This window comes from Anser cygnoides, chromosome 1 (genome assembly GCF_040182565.1).
Source record: "Anser cygnoides isolate HZ-2024a breed goose chromosome 1, Taihu_goose_T2T_genome, whole genome shotgun sequence".
NCBI classification, from domain to species: domain Eukaryota; kingdom Metazoa; phylum Chordata; class Aves; order Anseriformes; family Anatidae; genus Anser; species Anser cygnoides.
In genome coordinates this window covers 190,353,490-190,372,352 of record NC_089873.1, presented here as the reverse complement: position 1 = coordinate 190,372,352, position 18,863 = coordinate 190,353,490, and the positions used below count along the sequence as shown (strand labels likewise).

The 18,863-nt window shown below is 42.4% G+C and overlaps 1 protein-coding gene across 3 annotated transcripts in view; it reads right to left on the bottom strand.

Moving 5' to 3' along the window:
• Positions 1–252: 252 nt before the first annotated feature.
• FLT3 (fms related receptor tyrosine kinase 3) overlaps positions 253–18,863 on the bottom strand; it is a 40,802-nt gene continuing 22,191 nt past the window's right edge. For 2 of the 3 annotated variants that reach the window (XM_048072829.2, XM_048072830.2), the window contains exons 10-24: positions 15,310–15,416; positions 13,621–13,732; positions 11,940–12,118; positions 10,531–10,643; positions 10,301–10,433; positions 10,107–10,211; positions 8,967–9,077; positions 7,123–7,276; positions 6,641–6,771; positions 6,147–6,271; positions 5,655–5,777; positions 4,900–5,011; positions 4,718–4,817; positions 3,413–3,518; positions 254–2,657 (exon numbers count right to left, since the gene is read on the bottom strand). In XM_048072829.2, coding sequence (XP_047928786.2) covers positions 2,532–2,657; positions 3,413–3,518; positions 4,718–4,817; positions 4,900–5,011; positions 5,655–5,777; positions 6,147–6,271; positions 6,641–6,771; positions 7,123–7,276; positions 8,967–9,077; positions 10,107–10,211; positions 10,301–10,433; positions 10,531–10,643; positions 11,940–12,118; positions 13,621–13,732; positions 15,310–15,416 — 1,837 coding nt within the window. In that variant the 3' untranslated portion in view covers positions 254–2,531. Of the gene's footprint in view, positions 2,658–3,408; positions 3,519–4,717; positions 4,818–4,899; positions 5,012–5,654; positions 5,778–6,146; positions 6,272–6,640; positions 6,772–7,122; positions 7,277–8,966; positions 9,078–10,106; positions 10,212–10,300; positions 10,434–10,530; positions 10,644–11,939; positions 12,119–13,620; positions 13,733–15,309; positions 15,417–18,863 lie in introns of all 3 variants that reach the window. The other variant, XM_013189432.3, reaches the window with a different exon arrangement.

Sequence of the window (18,863 nt, the reverse complement as noted above, 5' to 3'; positions counted from 1 at the left end):
AATAATAATAATAATAATAATAATAATAAATTTATTTATTATTATATTTCATTATTATTATTGTTGTTGTTGTTGCTGCTGTTCTTGTTGTTATTATTATTATGTGAGTGCTTTCTGTGATGGAGGGCCTTTTTTGGGGGGGAGGAGGTGGGGGCAGAACACAGCTGGAGGGAGCTGCCCGGTCGGCACCCATCCCATCCCATCCCATCCCACCCATCCCATCCCATCCCATCCCATCCCATCCCATCCCATCCCATCCCATCCCATCCCACCCCACATCCCCACGGATGCCCTCGGGTCCGCCTCCATGAGCCGGGTCCCCGCGCAGCGCGGTGCCGGAGCTCCCCCTAGTGCTTCTCCTTGGCTCGGTGGTTGCTGAAGCCTTGTCAGCCTCCGCCTGCCTTAAGGCATCTGGCTTGGGTTAATGCATCGCAGTCGTAGGCTTGCGCACACCTCATGAATGCACTAACACCGTGCTGAGTTGTGTTGGAAGCATCCTGGAAAGGAGATGTGCTCCAAAAAGATATTATTTGCCACTGAATTCCTCCTGCAGCTTTGCTCCACCCCTGCCTGCTCTGCAGATAAGCAGACACAACCCTCCGTGTGTCCACACCTTATAGGAGGGTCTTTCTCCTCATCGTGCTTCCTCACAGGGTGCAGTGTTGTCTGAGCTGCTTTTTCATGTGTGCATCACCAGCAGTTTGTGTTAGCTGCGTGCTTCTCCATTTACCTTTATACTCAGGTGCCTCAGCTCAGTAGTGAGGATGATGAGACCACTGACCACTCCTTTTTGAATCCTGTGGTAAAATATTGGACACAACTCCCTGGCTTGTTTTAAAGGACATGGGCTTCCCATCTGCTCCTCATCTTGGCTAATGAGCCAAGTTCACATCTGCTCAGCCTCCAGGGCCAGCTGAGCGTGGATGCAACCAGCTCAGCCCTTGCTCCTCTAGCTCTGACAGCTCCTGCCTGCACGAGGTGCTCGACGCTCACCTTGTAGGCTGTGTGTGAGCAGTGCCAAACGGTGACGTCTCTTTGCTGAATGCTTTGAAATTGTGTTACATGAGCATGTTAAAGGCCATCTATATTTTCCAGAGCATACAAAGTTAGTTTTATTTCTGTCTTCATACTTCCAAACTATTCTCCGGCAGTCTGATTAAAATAATCGATGATTCTTTGCTAATTCTACAATGTTAGTCAAAATATACAATTCGTAACTGCTGTAATAAAACATTATTTTCAGACGATGTTAGTAAAGAGCAGCTTGATTTATGAGATAGCACATTTCATCCAAACACATTGATTTACAACATTTGCCACTGGAAATCCTAATTGCAGATAACATTTTGTAAAATGTAACAGAGAAGAAAACTATTTACCCATATATTCTCATCTTGATTCACTGAGATGTAGACAAATGTATCCTGTTAGTCATTATGAAAGACATGTTTACAAATCCCAAAACCTCACCATGAAAATAACCTGTCTTCTCATCTATATTAAAAAACCATCAAGTCTCTGGTTATTGTCCTGGGAGTCTGAGAGAAAGTTAAAGAGATGCACGCTCATTTTATTGCAGCGGGGTTTATACAGACAGGAGGACTTCTGGGAATTGGCAGTGATGATATTATACCTCCTAAATTGCTACAGAGGATAATTTCTTCAGAATTAATCATTTTTATTTGATATTAAAATACACAAAGCTCAGAGAGTGGGATTATCCATAACTCAGTGGAAGTGAGACTTCCAGTTGGATCCAGTCACCTGGATTTTCTAGAGCAGGGAGCAGGGAGGTCATCTCCTGCCCTCTCCTGCCTGTTTTGGATGCTTATTTTAGGTAGAAGGAATCACCCTCTCTAAGTGCTTCTTTCTCATCAGCAAGCACAGAGCTGGATGGCTGGAGCCCACATGAATGCCCAAAGCTTAATGAAATGAATTCACCTGAACTGCATATCTATTGGGAACTTTACAGCGATTCAGATATTCAGGATGAGGCAATTGTACATGTTCAGATATACAGTTCCTTGTAAACTAAAGCTGATGTTTTAAAATTCAGGCATCTAAAGTTGGCTACTTTGGTGGTCTTTTTTCCAACACTTACTGGCCTCTGGAGATCAAGATGTGTGTAGCACTTCTGGAAATCACACGATTTCTCTTTAGATCATTCTCTGTGTTTGTAAATGTTAACTAAAAAAACCATGGATTTTGTTGTGTTTGCTTGCAATACGGCAAGAACAGTCTGCATTCTGATGCATTGATTAGGCACTGTTTGCATATAGCCAGGAAAAGAGATATCCAGTTGTAGAAAACCAGCAAAAAGACAACTGCTCCTGTCTTGTGACAGATGTGTTTGCTGAATTCAAAGAAATGAATTGCTGTCTTCTCCTCAAAGTAACATAAATACGGAGTGGCCCATAAGAAATGCGAATAGAGCAGCAGTTGCTAACATCTTCTTTTTCTAGTGGTGATGTAAAGCATTTATGCTACGTGGAGTATAGGAAAATACTGAGATCCGGAACCCAGATTATTTTTTAACTTGAGTCTTCATGCTGGAGCAGAGCTGAGGACTGAAAAGATTCCTCATCCTTACTTACATGTGGCTTAGTTTTGGCGTTGGATTTGTGCATAGAAACATTTCTTTTCATGTTCTGGTAAACCTAGCGATTGAGAAGAGGAAACAAACGATATTTTCTGTTATGATTTATTGTACTTGGAGAACTGCTTTTCTCCTGATGAAGCAGGTACTGGGCGAGACATCCCCGTCATGGGGATGTCATGGGAGAGCCACGCTCAGGTCTGCTACTTCCCACCGACTCCAAAGGGAGTCCAGACAACTGCCTAAGGGAGATGGATCTTATCTGCTCAAAAAGAGTTGGGCTGAGGAAGGGCACTGGGCTGCAGAGGATTTTTTTTTTTCCTGCTACAGTGCTTTGGAATTGCTCATTGCAGCCCTTGGTGTTACCTTTGGCAGTAAGGGTGGGCATGCATGCAGCCACCAACCATGTCATGCGTGTCTGTTATGAGTAAGAGATGCAAAAGGGACCTCTCCATCTGACACTTTCTGCCAGGCTAGCAGCATGCAGAGAGGTTCAGGGCTGCAATGGCAAGTCTCATCCACAGCCCCACACACCCCAAAAGGCTGGTAAGAACTCCGGACATGGGAAAATAGTGTGTCAAGCTCAGAGTGCATACCCAGGTAGGAATCAGTAGTTTTGCTGCACTGGCTTCTGCACAGGGGGAATACATTTCTGTAACATGGGCTGAGTAAGTAACATCCCTGGGGAATAGTTCCCTAGCACAGTGGCACATGAGAATAGAAACCATAAGACTGTTTCTCAGCCCATTATGGTCTGTGGGGCTCGAAAACAAACAAACAAACAAACAACACATTTTTTCTTCTGTGCTTACTTACTGCTCCCTCTGCCTCAGCCAGCTGACAGGAAAGAGAGGAAACAAGCCTGGAAAAAGAAGGTCTTCTTCTGGAGTCCAGTGCCCAACAGGACTGCATCACGCAGTAGCTGCAGAGCAAGGAGGTGACACATGAGCTTTTGGAGTCTCTAGTAAGGGACTACATGGAAATGCAGAAGTTGCACGGGAATCACAGGGCACCAGAATGATTTTATGAAGAAGGCTGGATTTGAGCATGGTTGCATCAGAGAAAAACATACAGAGAGATGGGGAAAAGGGAAGAAATTAAAAACACAGCTTTACTGGAGTCTTTAACAAAATCCTTCTCACAGGACTGGGGCCCTGGCTGGCATGTGCTGGCATGCTAAGCTTATTTTCCAGCTTCCACACAGAAAATGGTAGGAGGACAATTCCTATCTGACTCTGGGGATGTATCTGCTCTTGCGGACTCTACAGGACTGAAGGCAGTTTCCCCAGTGAGTCTTTTTATGGATTTTTGTGTCTTTCTGAATTTTAAAGACCACTTTAAAGATTTTACAGCTTCAACAGGGACTAGTACACTGTGTATCTGCTAAAGTCTCTTGCAAATAGCTTTCCTGGTATTTATGAGTCCCACAGCCACCTTTCATGGCTAAATCTCTCAGATTCACCTGTACCTTTAATGCCATTATTGTCTCTACATGGAGAGGATGAAAGAGGTACATTGCAAGGTCTCAGAGCTCCCTGCCACCTTCTCCTCTTCTTGTTCCCTGGGGTCTGCCTGCAGGCAGCCAGAGTCTTTCCAGGCACAGGGGCACTGGCTGAAAAACACGAGCTGCGAGCACCTGAACAGCAGCTCCCACCAGTTCTTCCCTAGCAGGGTTTTTCTCTAAGAGGTTCCTTGACTTTCTGGAACAGAGTCAAATATGCTAATGCTCTATTAAAATAATAATAATAAAAACTATTACCAAAGATTTAGCCAATATCCAAATGAATACAGCATAACTTTACTTTTGCAAAAAGAAAAAAAGAAAGAGAGAAAAGAAACCCACTCTGATCTGATAAGAGGAAGTTAACTGGGTAAGGGAGGCACAGCTCAACACAGATAATAAATTTGTCCTTTCAAACACACATAACCTCTAGTGTTGATCACTTCTGCTTTAGGACAAAACTTGCATGATCAAGAAACCTTTTACAGGGTCAGAGAAAGATCTCACCTTTTGCAACTTTTCTGAACAGGGTGCAGCGTGCAATGAATTAAAGGTCATACAGATGGTGACCTAGTAAGTATAAATCCCCATGCTGTACATCGCTCATAAAAAACACTTACACGTCTTTTGTAGCATAATACGGTCGGTCCATTTTAAATCCACTTTGGATTAATTTGTAGAAGTTGGCATCAACCTGAATGCCAGGGTAGGGATTTACACCTGGGAAAATATCGGAGAATACATGTTGACTCAGAAGCCACCAGAGAGAAGCAGTGCTCTTCCACCACATTACAGAACATACCCAAAGAGAATATTTCCCATAGTAATATTCCATAAGACCAGACGTCACTCTTCATTGTGTACGTCCTTTCGAATAAGCTTTCAGGAGCCATCCATTTAACTGGTAAGCGAGCCTGTACAGACGGGGAAAGGAGGCCAGGTCATGCCGTGACACAGGTTTTCTAGATGACTCGCTGCAGCTCTCACTTCTCAACTAGAATTAATTCATGTCTGCTAAGTGAAAAGCTTGACGTCTCCCAGTAATCTCTTTACATCTCCTTTATAAAGAGGAATAGGCACTTCCAAGGAGCGACTTCATCTCACCTGTTTTAGATGACTGTTGAAGGTAGTGAGCTCTGCCCTGGGAAAGCCTTTTTCTTTTCCCTGACTGCCACAGTGAGTAGCTCAGACGGAGATGTCCACACTGTGCTTCTTCATTTACCCACAGGACCTGGTGTACCTCACACATATGCTGTTGTCCCTGTGCTATTACTGTCCATAACAATGACCAGTTCCCTCCACTTCCCACCAACAGGTTTCAGTAAGCTTGTGAAAGGACACGGGTATCATTTCATTTATAGTACTATCACTAGCTCGATTTGGCGAATTATAAGCTGAGAATCTGCATTTGCCAAGGGCAGAAAAAGTGAGACTTCTGCACTGTCTATACAGTTATCTATAATGCTAGCAGGGAATTTGAAAAATAAAAGCTTTCCTTTCTTGGTTCCCTATCATTCTTCAATAATACAAAAAAATAGAGAGCATTCAGGAACTTACGTTGCCCCGCACAATGTAGTTGGAGTCATTCACGACATCTCTGGCAAGGCCAAAGTCACATATTTTCACTACTTTTCCACGGGTCACTAGTATATTCCGGGCAGCGAGGTCTCTGTGAATGCACTTAGAGGGATAGGATGGGTTAACACTCTGCAGCACTTGGTAGCAGAGGGAAAGAATTCACACAGGGCTCTGTGAATTGCTGCCTCCTTCCTCTCCAGCCGTTTGGAGGATGAGCAAGCTGGGCAGTCCCTGGTTGCTCATGGTCATGGCCAGAGCCGGGGTCAGAGCAGGCAGAAGTGTGCAGTGCAGCCACTGCTTCTTACTCAGGGACATGCCTGAAAGTGCAGTCTAGATGTTGCCATAAAGCTGGGGAAGGAGGTATAATTCGAGCCTGCCACTGTGTGGCTCTGTTCCTCAGTCTGCCTTTTCATAGACTGACCTATTTTGGCTGTCTTTTCTATCTAAACAGTTTGCTAGCCTTCACCATACCGATTTGGACTCCAGAAACTCCATTCCTTTGGCAACTTGGTAAGAAAAGCAAAGAAGGTCTTCAAAAGTGAGCACGTTAAAATCCTCTTCTTCATCCATCTGCCTGCTTATATGCTTAATTTCATCTGTAAAAAACAACCAAGATTATGAATTTTCCATGGGATTCCTCTCTCTCTCATTAATTCTATTGACTATTGTAAGGATTTTTCTCTCTCCTACTGAGAACGTCATGAAGGGCATTCATCTTTTGCATCCTTTGCTCAGACACAAAGGAAAAGGTATTTCATACTCAAATGCCACGTATAGTATGAACAGAAGCATAAGTCTGAGGTCTTAAATATTGTTGAATTATTCTCCAGCAAAATTTCTGCCAGGAGGAAAGAGAGACATACAACAGCAAGGGGCCTCCTGTGTCACTGAATTTGGCTAGCTGGATCAATAAATACAATAATAACAGTTAGAATTGCTAGAGATAACACCAGTTAATCTTCTACCTTCCTCAGAAAACAGCACAATCCCATTTGGTCCAGGTGTCATATTTATGTTTTGGCTTGTTTGTGTGATTTCAAATTCATCCTCTCTGCACAGACTCATGTTCACACCATACTTCAGGTGGGTTCTCATCCTGGAGGGGTGACACATTTTCAAAGGTTACACACAGCAGAGAACTGCTAAATGCAAACTGTTTTACATAGAAAAAAATATGATCAATTATTGATATTAAAAATCTGGGCATAGGCATGACTCTTCTCAAAACTGGAAACTGAAACAAGAGATTTCTTATCTTTTGCAGTACAGTGAAAAGAACACCATAACAAGAAGCAAATCTCAGTTCCTCCCCAGGCCTTGTTTGTTAAAGTAGAGAATGAAAATTCTCAAGAATTCATTAATTATAGTTGCTTACAGCACAACTGAGAATGCATCTATAAAGACACAAGAGTTTTACAAAGTATTAAATTATTTCTGAATGTCTTACCTGGAATTTTGGTCCAAATGGAAGTTGTGGTAAAAGCTGAAGTTGTGCTGTTTAAATATATCTGTCAGTGTCCAGTAAAATTTTTCTCTTTTGCTCCTTAAGTAGTTCAGAAGGTCACCATAGCAACAGTATTCAAATATCAAGTAGATTGGTCCTGAAATAGTTGGAAATGTAAATGCCTTCTCCTTTCCACAACAATCTTCCCATTGAAACCTTAAGGATACTCTATCTTCTCCCAGGATTAATTTATATAAAAAAACCCAAGCATTTCCCCTTCCCAGGCAGATCAACTATATCTGTAGGTAGACTGGTGGAAAGCCTCTTTGGAAAATGTATGTAGTTGAATTTCCCTGTGGTGCATCTCCCAACGTGAATGGCAAATCCCTGCAAAGGCATGAGGACCCTTTCCTATAACAAAGGCACTGACTGGGTTGGGGAGCACAAGCTATAAAGATGCAACATACTGTCTAAATGGCTCAAGCGAAGGTGACTCTCTACTCCTTGTCTTGACAGCAAGAATTGACTTATGGTCTTTCATTTATCTGCAAAGGAAGGAAAAACACCTTCGATCCCTGACCCAGGCAGGCCTGGGGGAAAGCTAGTGCAAGGCTGCAGGAGCAGAGCAAACATCCCATGGATTGCTTGGAGTGGTCACACCACAATCCTGCAGTCTTACACTTGCATCACCATTTCTGGCTCAGAAAGACCAACTATGAATTTGTGGTGATTTCTACCAGGAATTTCTGTCAAGCAAGGGAGGCCACACCGGGGGAAAACAAACAAACAAACCCACCACAGTATCACTCAGGGGAAGACTGCAAAAGTCTGGGGAGCCAGGTAAATGCTTCTGAACACAGGACTTGGATGAGGCTGAAAATGTCCTGCCCTGCCCTGCCAGATGAAGCAGGTCTTTCCTGCAGCTCTCCTGCCTGCACTGCCACATCTTGTAGAGCTTTCCTGAAGGCAGTGTCTGCCACTGCCTGGAAACTTGCTGTACAGCTTCAAGTCAACTAAAGCCACCAGCAGTGATCTATTTGTCTGCCTTTTCCGTATGCCTCAAATGTCTTTGCATGACTGTGTTGCCATTGATGTAAACTGGGGAAAAAAGGGTTAACTGTTCTCTCTGATCCTTCCAACTTAATACATATCTGTGGCAGAAAATCTGTCAGTTTTTTTCAGGGGCAGGTCTTACAATTCACGATATGGGCAAATGCTGGGTAAAATCCTGCCCTTTCCCCTGAGGTGATCTCTCTGGTGTTCCTTAGCCACTCTTCACCCGCTCCTGTTCACCACTGAACTGGCCAGAGTGGGACTTCTTGGGATAGCAATTTCCTCAGTGATATCACTAGCCAAACAATAATTAACTATTGATAATATCTTGCCACTTAGTCCATCTTTGCTTAGTTGTTTTCATCTTCAGTTTTTTGTTTTACATTCAGTCCCTCACAGCGGACATGTTTTTCCTTTTCTCTCTGAATAAACAGGCCCATATCAGTGCCATCACTGCTGTTACGAGAAAACCTCTTTTATAGAAGGGCTATTGTATCACTTCATGAAAGTACAGTTAGAAAGGACCCATTTCTGTACACATGCAAGCCCTTAACTTTGCTTTCAGTTCATCTTTATCTTATCTGGGGCTGTGCAGAGCAGCAAATTTGGTTGGGGAAGGGAAAGAAAAGTCAGGACTCAGGGGTGAACAGAGGAAGAGCAGCCTGAGGAATAGGCAGCTAATTATGGCTTGATGATTTAACACTGCTGCCAATGATCAATTTGTAATACTTCTGTTCAGCAGTCCACATTAGTCTGATGGTTTTAATTGGTGCCTTTCCACAATTGCAAGTTACCTGACACAGTACAAGCTCCTAGTAGGTTCACGATATTTTCATGGCTTCCAATGTGAGTCATCATTTTCAGCTCAGACATTAGAGCATCTTTTTCTGAAGTGTCAGACTTTTCTGAAAAAAAGTAATTACACACATTTGGAAACCTCCATAAAAAAAAAAAAAAAAAAACTCAAAACGTAGATGGTTGTGATGCTTTGTCACATTCAAATCTTCATTTCAAATGACTGACGGTACATTTGGGAACATTCTGAAAAAATGTTGTATGATATAGCTAAGCAGGCCATCCTGTGCTGCAGTGCTAGCCTTTGGCTTGCTTTTCAGCAAGCATTCACCCCTTGTGGTGTCAGTGAATTGGAGACAGAAACCAAAACGATCCAGATGGACTTCCATAAAGACAACTGCCAAGCAGCAGACCAACGAAGTGCAAAGCTGATGCACATGAGCAAACAGGGGATGATGAGCTGGGAGGAAGGGGCTGTGCGGGCACACAGGTGAGCAGGATGCAGCTGCTGATGTGGAGCTCCAGCCCTCCTGCTCTGCTTGCTGCCGGGGAGGCTCATGCCTGGACGCTGCTTTTATGGGAGGTGGAGACAGCTGGGAGAGAAGCCAGAGCAAAGCAGCAAGGAGGATTAGAGGTTTAAGAAGCCTGACCCATAAGAAAGGATAGAAGGACATTGTTTTGTGCCATCCATCAAGAGCGGGAAAATGTGCTGTAAGCTTCACAAACAAGCTAGCTCAGACTCTGGAGGCAAGGATTGTGCAACAACTTGGCAGTGCTACAAGAAAAAGGGACCTCACACCCAAGTTCCCAGAGTCAGCAATGTAACTGGCAGGCTAAATTACGCTATGAATTTGGATTCATCATCTTTGGAGCAGAGCAGCTCCATCCTTCCCCACACAACACAGATCTTCTCTGGCACTTAGGACAAAATGCATCATCCTGCAGGAAGAAGGCACTTCAGCAATAACTTTCAAAACCAAAACATGATTAGGAAAGCATTATGAAAGTATTTTGGAACTAAGCATTTGTGAGGTCTAACTACTAAAAGTCTGTATTTAAAGGGATTTCTGGCACTGCTTCTGCTTTGGGGTCACTAGAATATATCACTACTTGCAAAAAGCTCCCAGCGTTTGTCGTACCTTTTAGCATTTTGACTGCAACCTGGACTGAGTCTCCTGCCTTGCTAATTCCATAAGCTGTTGCATTCACCACTTTCCCAAAAGCCCCGGAACCAAGGACCTGTCCTACAAGACACAATATGCCAATATTATTTGTAACCAGTACAGCACAGGCTGCTGCTCCAATGTTGTGGTTTGCCTTGTGGACTGCTCACCAAATTCCAAATTTTCCCTGGGAAATTCCCATTTGAGATCGTATTCGAATTCACGGAAGTCAATGTAGGTATACTCGTTATCCAATGATCCAATCATCTGTATCATTTGCAACTGGCTTTCATATCTAAATTGCTTTGGAGGAAGAAAAGAAGTGAAAAAGGCTTAGAGAAGAAGAAAAAGGCTGGTATGAACAAAAGAAGAAGGGGCAGGTACTTATGTTTGCCTTTACCTTTTTGTATTTATGACAGATGAGTAGAGACAAAAAAAAGATCAATAGAAGGATAAATCCAGCAAACACATAGAATGCAGTGTTGTCCGGGGACGAAGAAACCACTCCTGCAACTTTAAAAGAGACATGTTACTACCCACTGAATTAGAGCTTGGGCTTATAGATGTAGGTACAGGGAGAGTTGGTGGTAGCTTTGTTGATTTTACAGTTTGGAGCTGTTTCCCATCTGAGCTTCCTCTGCATGGGGTATGTGATGGGAGGTTCAGTGATGGGTAATTCTGACAGCTGTTTCCATTAAAAAAAAAAAAAAGTTACATGAATTAATAAATCTCAGGGCACTGAGGTGTTGGTGTCTTCCATTGATTAGACTTGGTGAGCATAAACGGGAGTAATCAATTTCTCTTCTGATCTTCCCTCTTCTCTCCCTGCATCTTCCCCCAGGCAATGTAGTTAGATACCAAAGCACCAGAATCAGTGGACAGACTGCACAAAACCTGCTTCAAGAATTGTTCTGCTGTGCAGCAAGTAACTTCTTACATAGCCAAGGCCAATCAATAAAGTGCTTTTGGGTGAGGAAGGGCTACATGAGGTCTGTCCTCATATTCTAAGAGCAAAAGCATTATGTTTACTTTCTACTGCAATTTCAACATAAATGCTCAAACTCTATTAGCAGTCACAGCTTTTGTCAGCTGTAGTCAAGAGCAGCAAACAGCTTGTTTGTCCGTGATGAAGGAAAGCTTCATACTGCAAGTACCTGGGTACTTCAAAACTCTTCCCAGGTGCCAGCATACTTCCTGGGATGGAAATATTTTGCCCTACAGGATGTATATGGAGTATCAAATATAAAGAGCATTGGTAAATACCCACGGCAAATTTCTTGCTTGACAAGGAAAGACTTCCTCATGGCCCCTACAAGAAGAGAGACCACACAGCAGTTCCCAGGCCAGGGGTCTGTCCCTTGTGTGGGTCTGACGGCAAAGAGAGCTCCTGTGAGCACTGCTGGGAGCTCTGCAGTGACCTCTGGGAGAGGATCAAGAGCCAACACCTGCTGCCAGCTACCAGAGTGGCTTCAGTTCTTCCCAAAATTGATGTTTCCAGGTTCCAGGTGGGGATTATGGAGAGGAAATAGAAAATCAGACCCCCGTATTGCCATAGCTCCATCCTGCACTATTTTTGTGACATTTCTGCTCATGTTAGTGAAGGAGGCCCCTGCTTCGGAACTAGAGAAGAGACGTGCCCCCTATCCACTCAACACTCCCCACACTGCATTCACACAGTGCTTGTTTTACCTGCAGTGCCATTGCATGGCCAGCCATTTAGCTAAATAAATAAAAAAAATGCCATTAATTCTACCATGCCAGCTTTAATTAAGCTGAGAAAACCTGTGCTAAAACACTGATTTATGGTACCTGACAGGTTAATGAAGCTCTTTTCACAGGCTGAGCCGACTGGATTGTTTGCGCAGCACTCAACAGAGAAGGTTGTTGCTGTCTCCTTCACATCTAAAATACTGCTTGAAATCCATGACCCGAGGGATCTCCTCTCTGGCAAGAAGTTCTGGATCCCCTCAGTGATTTCTTCTGTGCAGCTGGAAAACAAAGGAGACCAATTCTGATCTTTGTCTCACATTGGCATTTCCCAGGGGAGAAGGTGAGATGTTTCAAAACAGGCCTTACATCTGTGTTGGAAGGGAGGAAGGGAAGGATAGATGGGTTGCTTTTTTATTTGTCACCATTAGAGAGAGGCTTCAGAGTAGTTGCCAGTGTCATTTATGTGTGATGGATATAGCAGAGCAGGCAGGGGATGAAATGGGCTCTCTACCTCCCACCCTGAGCTCACTCCCACTTTCTACCAGTGTCCAGCCCCCTACTGCAACCATTCCTGCTGCTTTTACCTTTACCTCATCATTTAAGTCACTGAGCAGCTTCAAATGAGCTGTTACTAAAACAATAAATACAGCATGAATCCAGAGTAAAAGTTCTGACTCCCTCCATTGAAGGGATGTGATTTGAGCCATAAAGTTTCTCTAACTCAAGGCCTAAGATGGAAAGCATCCACCCTGTATGAGTGGCTTATTTCAGACCTCATGTGTCAAAATACAGAATGTTGTACACTAGGGAAAGGAAGCCCACACAGAGATAATTTTGACTTTTTGCTTTTCTATCATTCATCAACTTACTGCTTGACTTACTGTTCACATAAATAAATTAGTAGGTGAGTAAATAAATTAAAATTCATTCAGCTCTGCACATAGCATTAGCTTGTACATGTGGAAGTTTCCAGAAAAGAAATAATTACAGCATTTCCTTTTCCAGAAAGCTGTTTTAAGGAGAATTTGAAACTTGCTAGCTGGATGTTTTCTTCACTCTTCAATTTCTGCACAAACACACTGATGTTAGGAAGCCTTCTCAGAGGTGCGGATAAGAAAATTGACTAGATATCTTTTTCATATCTATTGGAAATACTCAGAGCTTTATCCGTAATCTTCCAAATGATAATTTGACCTGGTGCTCTTCTACAGCTGTGGGATTATTAGTTTTTTGGCATTTCTAAAATAAAAGCTGCAGAATTCATAAAGCAGTCTCAGCTTCTCATGAAATTTTGGGGCCTGACTCATTGCCCTGCATAAATAGAGGAAATGGAAACATTCTCCCTGACTTTACTGGAAACACTCTCACTGACTTTAGTAGCTTTGGGTCATTGTAACAGCTATATTAACCAAAGCTTAGCCAATTAATCAAACCCATATTACACAATGTGTTCCCTGAATGGCCCACAACTTTGACAGGCAGAAAAAATCTTAGATTGGACTTTTTACCTACCTAACTGTAGATATAAACCCAGGTGGGTTATTTGAGTGTAAAGAGCCTGAGATACACATTTTTACAGATTTAATTTGATGCCAACAAAAATATTGAAAACTCTTCCTAGTTTTGGTGATTCCTGCACCCTGGAGTGGGCCACAATACCCCATTTTCCAAATGGTCAAGAGTGCATTTTTCACTCAGTTTGTTGCAGGCCAGTTTTCATATTATCGAGGATAGCTCAGATACGGTCTTCACAATGACTCAAAAAGAGAAAACTATTTACTTGGATGAGTTCAGATCAGGACAGTTTCTCCAAATCCAGGATGAGGCTGGGTAGCTCTCAGCGACACACGAGATCTTCTTGAACAATAACTGCATTGTTACTTCAGGCTTTCCTGCAACAAGGTGACACAAGACAATTTCTGTCAATGCTTTGGTGACCAGAACCTATGTGTTTACATGGTAACACTACATCTGGCCAGGCTACGATCTGCCTCTGTGGGTGCAAAACAACCCACCCGCGTGTCACCGTGGGAGCTGTCTGCAGGCCTCAGCCCTCCTCCTTCCTCCAGGCCCCACGCCTCGGGGCTGTGGGCAAGTCGAGGGGAGCAGCCACTTCTCTGTATGGGCACGGCCAGACCAAAACAGTGAAAGGGCCGAAATTGGAAGTCTCGACTTCTGCTTTTCTGACTGACAGCAAGGATTTGGCCTGGTTGCTTGGCTCACTTGGCTGCTCTGCAGCTTCACGTATCTGGAGCAATGGGCAGATGCCACAGCCATGTGGCAGAGCAGAGACAACCGAGAGCACCAGCCAAGCCCATGGGCAGGGGTAGCCCACACAGATGTGTTGCACACCAGGCATCCCCCAGATGAACTGCACTAGCTCACAAATGTCATCAGGAAAAAAAAATGACACAAACCACAGAAAGCTACCACCTAACGGGTGTGTTTCCTGTCACTGTATCTCTACAGTAGTCACATGTATTCTAGCTCTGTGGAGTTAGAATACAGCCACTGTATTTAACAGGGATCCTAGGCCTTGTGGTTTTCTTTAGAAGTGTTAATTCCTTCAGTATATGACTAAGTTCTTTTACTCTGTTCCCTCTGTTGATGGTAAACTACGAGGAGGAGAAAAAAAACTAACAACTTCCTCCTCCAGTTTGATAAGTGGAGACTTCCTTGGTATTCCCCACCTCATTTCCATATCTTTATTGCTAAAAATGGAAGGACACAAGGCAAAAATGTGATTCTCTTCACACCACACTGCATTACAGAAATGCAGGCATGGGGTCTGGAGAAGGATGTGTTTGTGGATTGTGTTACTTGTGTTGGTCAGGGACAGAGGGCAGGACTTCCTTCTGCTATGGAACCAAGGCTGGGACTGAGCCAGCCCCACACTGGATGTCCTCTCACCAGCCCTGCGTGGCAGCTGGACCTCAACATTTCTTGCCTGGAGTCACCTCTTACTATATTAATCGTAGGGACATTCCCAGTGGTCCAGCTGTACCCATTTAATTAGGACTCAGGCTATTTTGCTGCACTCTGCTGAGGTGTACAGCAGGTCAAAAATGCTCCCAGATAGCTCTTACAGAGAACATGAGATTTGATTATTAATGGTCAAAGCATCTAAATCAAAGTGTCTAAATAAGAGATGTTAGGAAGAAGCCTAGCATTTGGTGAAATCAGATATTCAAATGCATAGTCAGATATGCAAGTGTATTGATTTTTTTTGAAAAATCAGACAGTTTAATTCAACATCTAGTCAGAGATCACTCTGGAATTTAAGTCTACTGAACCCCAAATGGGTGGAAAAAATGAATATTCAATTACATCTCCTCTGCTGTATGACACAATGAAAGGGAAAAACAGCAAATAAGCTCCATTTACATCAATAGCAAAATCTTAAGTGAGAGATCAAGATTATCCCTCCCAGACTTGGCCACATCTTTACAGGGATTGTTTTCTCACTTACTTCTCACGTACAAAGTGAATCTTTTTGTCATGACTGTATCATCATTTTCAGCATAAAATATATATATCCCAGACTGGTGCTGATGGTTGCAGAACTTTGATGAAATGCTGTGGAACGAAGAAAAGGAAGGAAAAAGACAAAAGAAAGTCTTGAAAACAAAATATTTTAGATGTAGTTAAGACTCATATATATGTTTGAAACAATTCAATATCTTCTAATGATTAATCCAGACTAAATTATTTTATTAAACATTAATCCAGACAAAATGTAACTGTCTTAATAAGAGGATTTTTTTTTTCCTGCAGCATTGATTTCATCCTCCAATTTTTCTGTAACTTTCAATAGTTAGTGGAGTGCATCTGGGCTGTAGGGTTGTGATTTTGTTACCAACCCGTTGGAATACAGGGTATATAATGCATTCTGATTCAGATGCTAAGACCAGGAAAGGATCAAACTGTCTACTCTCTGAAGGATTCCAATGTTTATTTATGGCTGGTATGAACAAAAGTATTAGGAAATAACCATGAGATGGTAGGATCATGCAAGAGAAACCTCTCCAGATCAGAAGGTCTGATGGAACTCAGAAATGAGATCATCATCAGAAGCTCAATGTCAATGAGACAAAGCACCAACCATCAAGACCATGCTGCAGAAGGAAGGTCAGCCTTCTACCACCCCCTATGGCCTTTGGCCCAAAGGATGGAAATAAAGCAAGACTCTAACCCTGCTTGTGATGATGGAAATGGGGACTGAAGAGGACTTGAAGATTGATGCAGGACTGACCTGTTGAGTCAGGAATAGACAGGAGGAAGGGAATATATAATCTTTACAAAGTTGGCATACAATTTCTGTCCTTTTGGCTAAGTCAGAACGGTTGTCAGATTTAGATGGGAGATTTGCAGTTCATCAACACTAGAAGAGCACTTAAGAAAAACTCATCTTAGGTTTAGTTGTTGACATTTTACATGCACAAATTTTGGCTGATTGCTAACAAAAACTGAGTAGCAGACATCCACTCAATTTTAGTATGAAATGCAAGCAGTCATATCAGGGAGTTTTAAACAGATGGAAAAAAAGACAGTCCATACCAGCAATTGCAAAAGTAAGAGAAAGCAATAATGAGCTTGAAAGAAATCTAGAGAATTAAAACCAGGGTGTTTCTCATTAAGCAGGATACTTATAAATGAACTAAGACACCAAATATCACCATGCAATTAAAAATCAAGAAAAATCACATAGAAGCCACTGGGAATTTTGCCTTCTGACTAAGATAGCATCTCCATATCAAGTTACTCACTTTTGAGTGTCTTCATCTGAAATGACCTTAAAGATGTCCCTGAAATCAGGGATTAAAAAAAAAAATAAATCCCTTTTATGTTGCCTCAAAATAGATGCCAAAGGAAAGGGAAACCACAAATCACTTCTGCTTTTGAAAACCTAGGCCTGAAGTATTAAATCCTAATGAAATAATGAGAAAATCATTAAAAAAGTATGCCTTAGGTACCTGAAAATATAAGAGGATGTGAGATAAATAATATAAAATTACCAGAGATCATTCTGTATATGAAAACTCATTTGCTCTTGGGAAGGAAGTGAAATTCTGCAGCGTGATAAAACACAGAGACAGCAAAAGCAAATATAAAATGGAAATTTTGAAACAATCTCTGAAAACACAGAAGGGCACTGACAGGAATGATGAATCACTGAAACTTGAAATCAAAAGCTAAAGAGGAGGGCAGAGTTAATTAATATAAGTTAATATAATCTTTAGGAGGAACAGTTTGATAAGGAAATGGCAGAAATCAAAAAAGGGAAAAACAGGAAATGAAAAAGGATATGAAAGGAATAAAGTAGAAGTGTTGGGAGCTGGGAGTACACAGAAGTGAACTAAAATATGCAAAGATAGACTCAAAATAAGGTTTGTGTTGATCTTTTCTGTGTTGTTTTGAGAAACGTGTTTTAAAATCACGTTTGGATCTGTGGTGCTACAGCTTGTAGGCAGAATCCCATCACCCCACTCCCCCTTGCTGCTTCTGGGGACACTAAACTAAATGAAACATTTGTCCCTTCCCATTCAAGTTCCGGGACAGTGGTGTGGCTCTCCCCTGTCCAGCAGGAAGGGATCGTTCCCTCCGGGCTGCAGAGACTATCTGAGGTGACTCGCATTCCAGGGCACCAGCAGCTGCACCTTACTGATTAATGGGGTTACCTAAGCTATGTTAAGAGCTCTCAAAATTGTTATTGTTGGCCCAGTCCATAGCACCTTCTTCTTATCTGGATTGAATTCACACCAGCTGCCCAATTGTCCGAGCAAAACTGACTCCTGCTCTTACCAGCAGTGAGAAGAAAACTGCAAAGCAAATAAACTTGGCATTATAGTGCAAGGATGAGCAACTGCTCATGGCAGTCCCAGGAGACCTCATTTCCAAAATCAGTCTTGACCACAAAGAACAGACCTGCCTAGCCCAAATCAGGCATGCAGATTAGTCACCAGCACCCACCCAGCACTATCAAAGTTTGATGACAGCCCTCACTTTATCAGCAGGGACAGAGTTCCTGTGGCCATTGCCAGGAGATGACAATTTACTGATCTCAACTGAGCTGTCTCTGAAGCATGCGGAGCTCTGACTCCAATACTCCATCTGATGTGGATGAAAAGGCCAGACTGTTGCAAAGACAACTCAGCAAGCTAGTGGATAAAATTGAGTGTACCAAAATACTATGGAAAGAAAGTGTAAGAACTGCAATCAAGGCTGTAACACAGGTTTAAGAAGATGATGAGAGATTTTCAGAATATGAGAAGAAATCAGTGCAGGCACATTAACTCCTGCCTAGGTCTTGCTTCATTTTAAAGCTAAAACTTCACAAGAGCAGCTTGGCTTTATTTTCACTAAGGTGAATAAGAGCTGTTACCTTGAAAGCCATGGGACTACTCTGAAAGCAACTCTGAAGGAAATTAGATAATGTTATCAAGAATTTAGAAAGCCTAGGGAATGGAGAAAACATTAGCCTTAAACAGGACTCATGCCAGAACTTCGTTTTAGGAAATAACAGAAAAGGTAGATAACTAACAGGTTTATTCAAAACATGTTTTGCAACAGTGAAAGAATACATGACCTGGGTAATTAGCAGAACGGTATGTTTCTGTGGCACAGGCAGAGCCAAATAGATCTAAGCCTGGGAAACTACAGGGCCCTGGGTTTGGTTTGAGCAATAGCAAAGATACTGGGAACATTGTCAAGCACAGGATGACAAAAGGGGAACATGGAGAACTTGAGATCCAGCGTGAAAACTGCAAAAGAGCTGTAATTGAATAATTACATCAGAGAGAAAAGGAATGGCAAAATACATATAACCTAAAGGGTTGCTGGATGTATAACTTACAACAGGGTTTATTTTGAAGTGGAGAATAAAGTGATACTGTAAGTTATCTACACAAAATGCTGCTGAAAGCCAAATTAATGTTTGAGTACCTTTTGTTAACATGTCTTTATCACCTGGCCCATCCACATATTAAAAATACAGAGAGTATGAAATATGGAAAGTAATTCGTT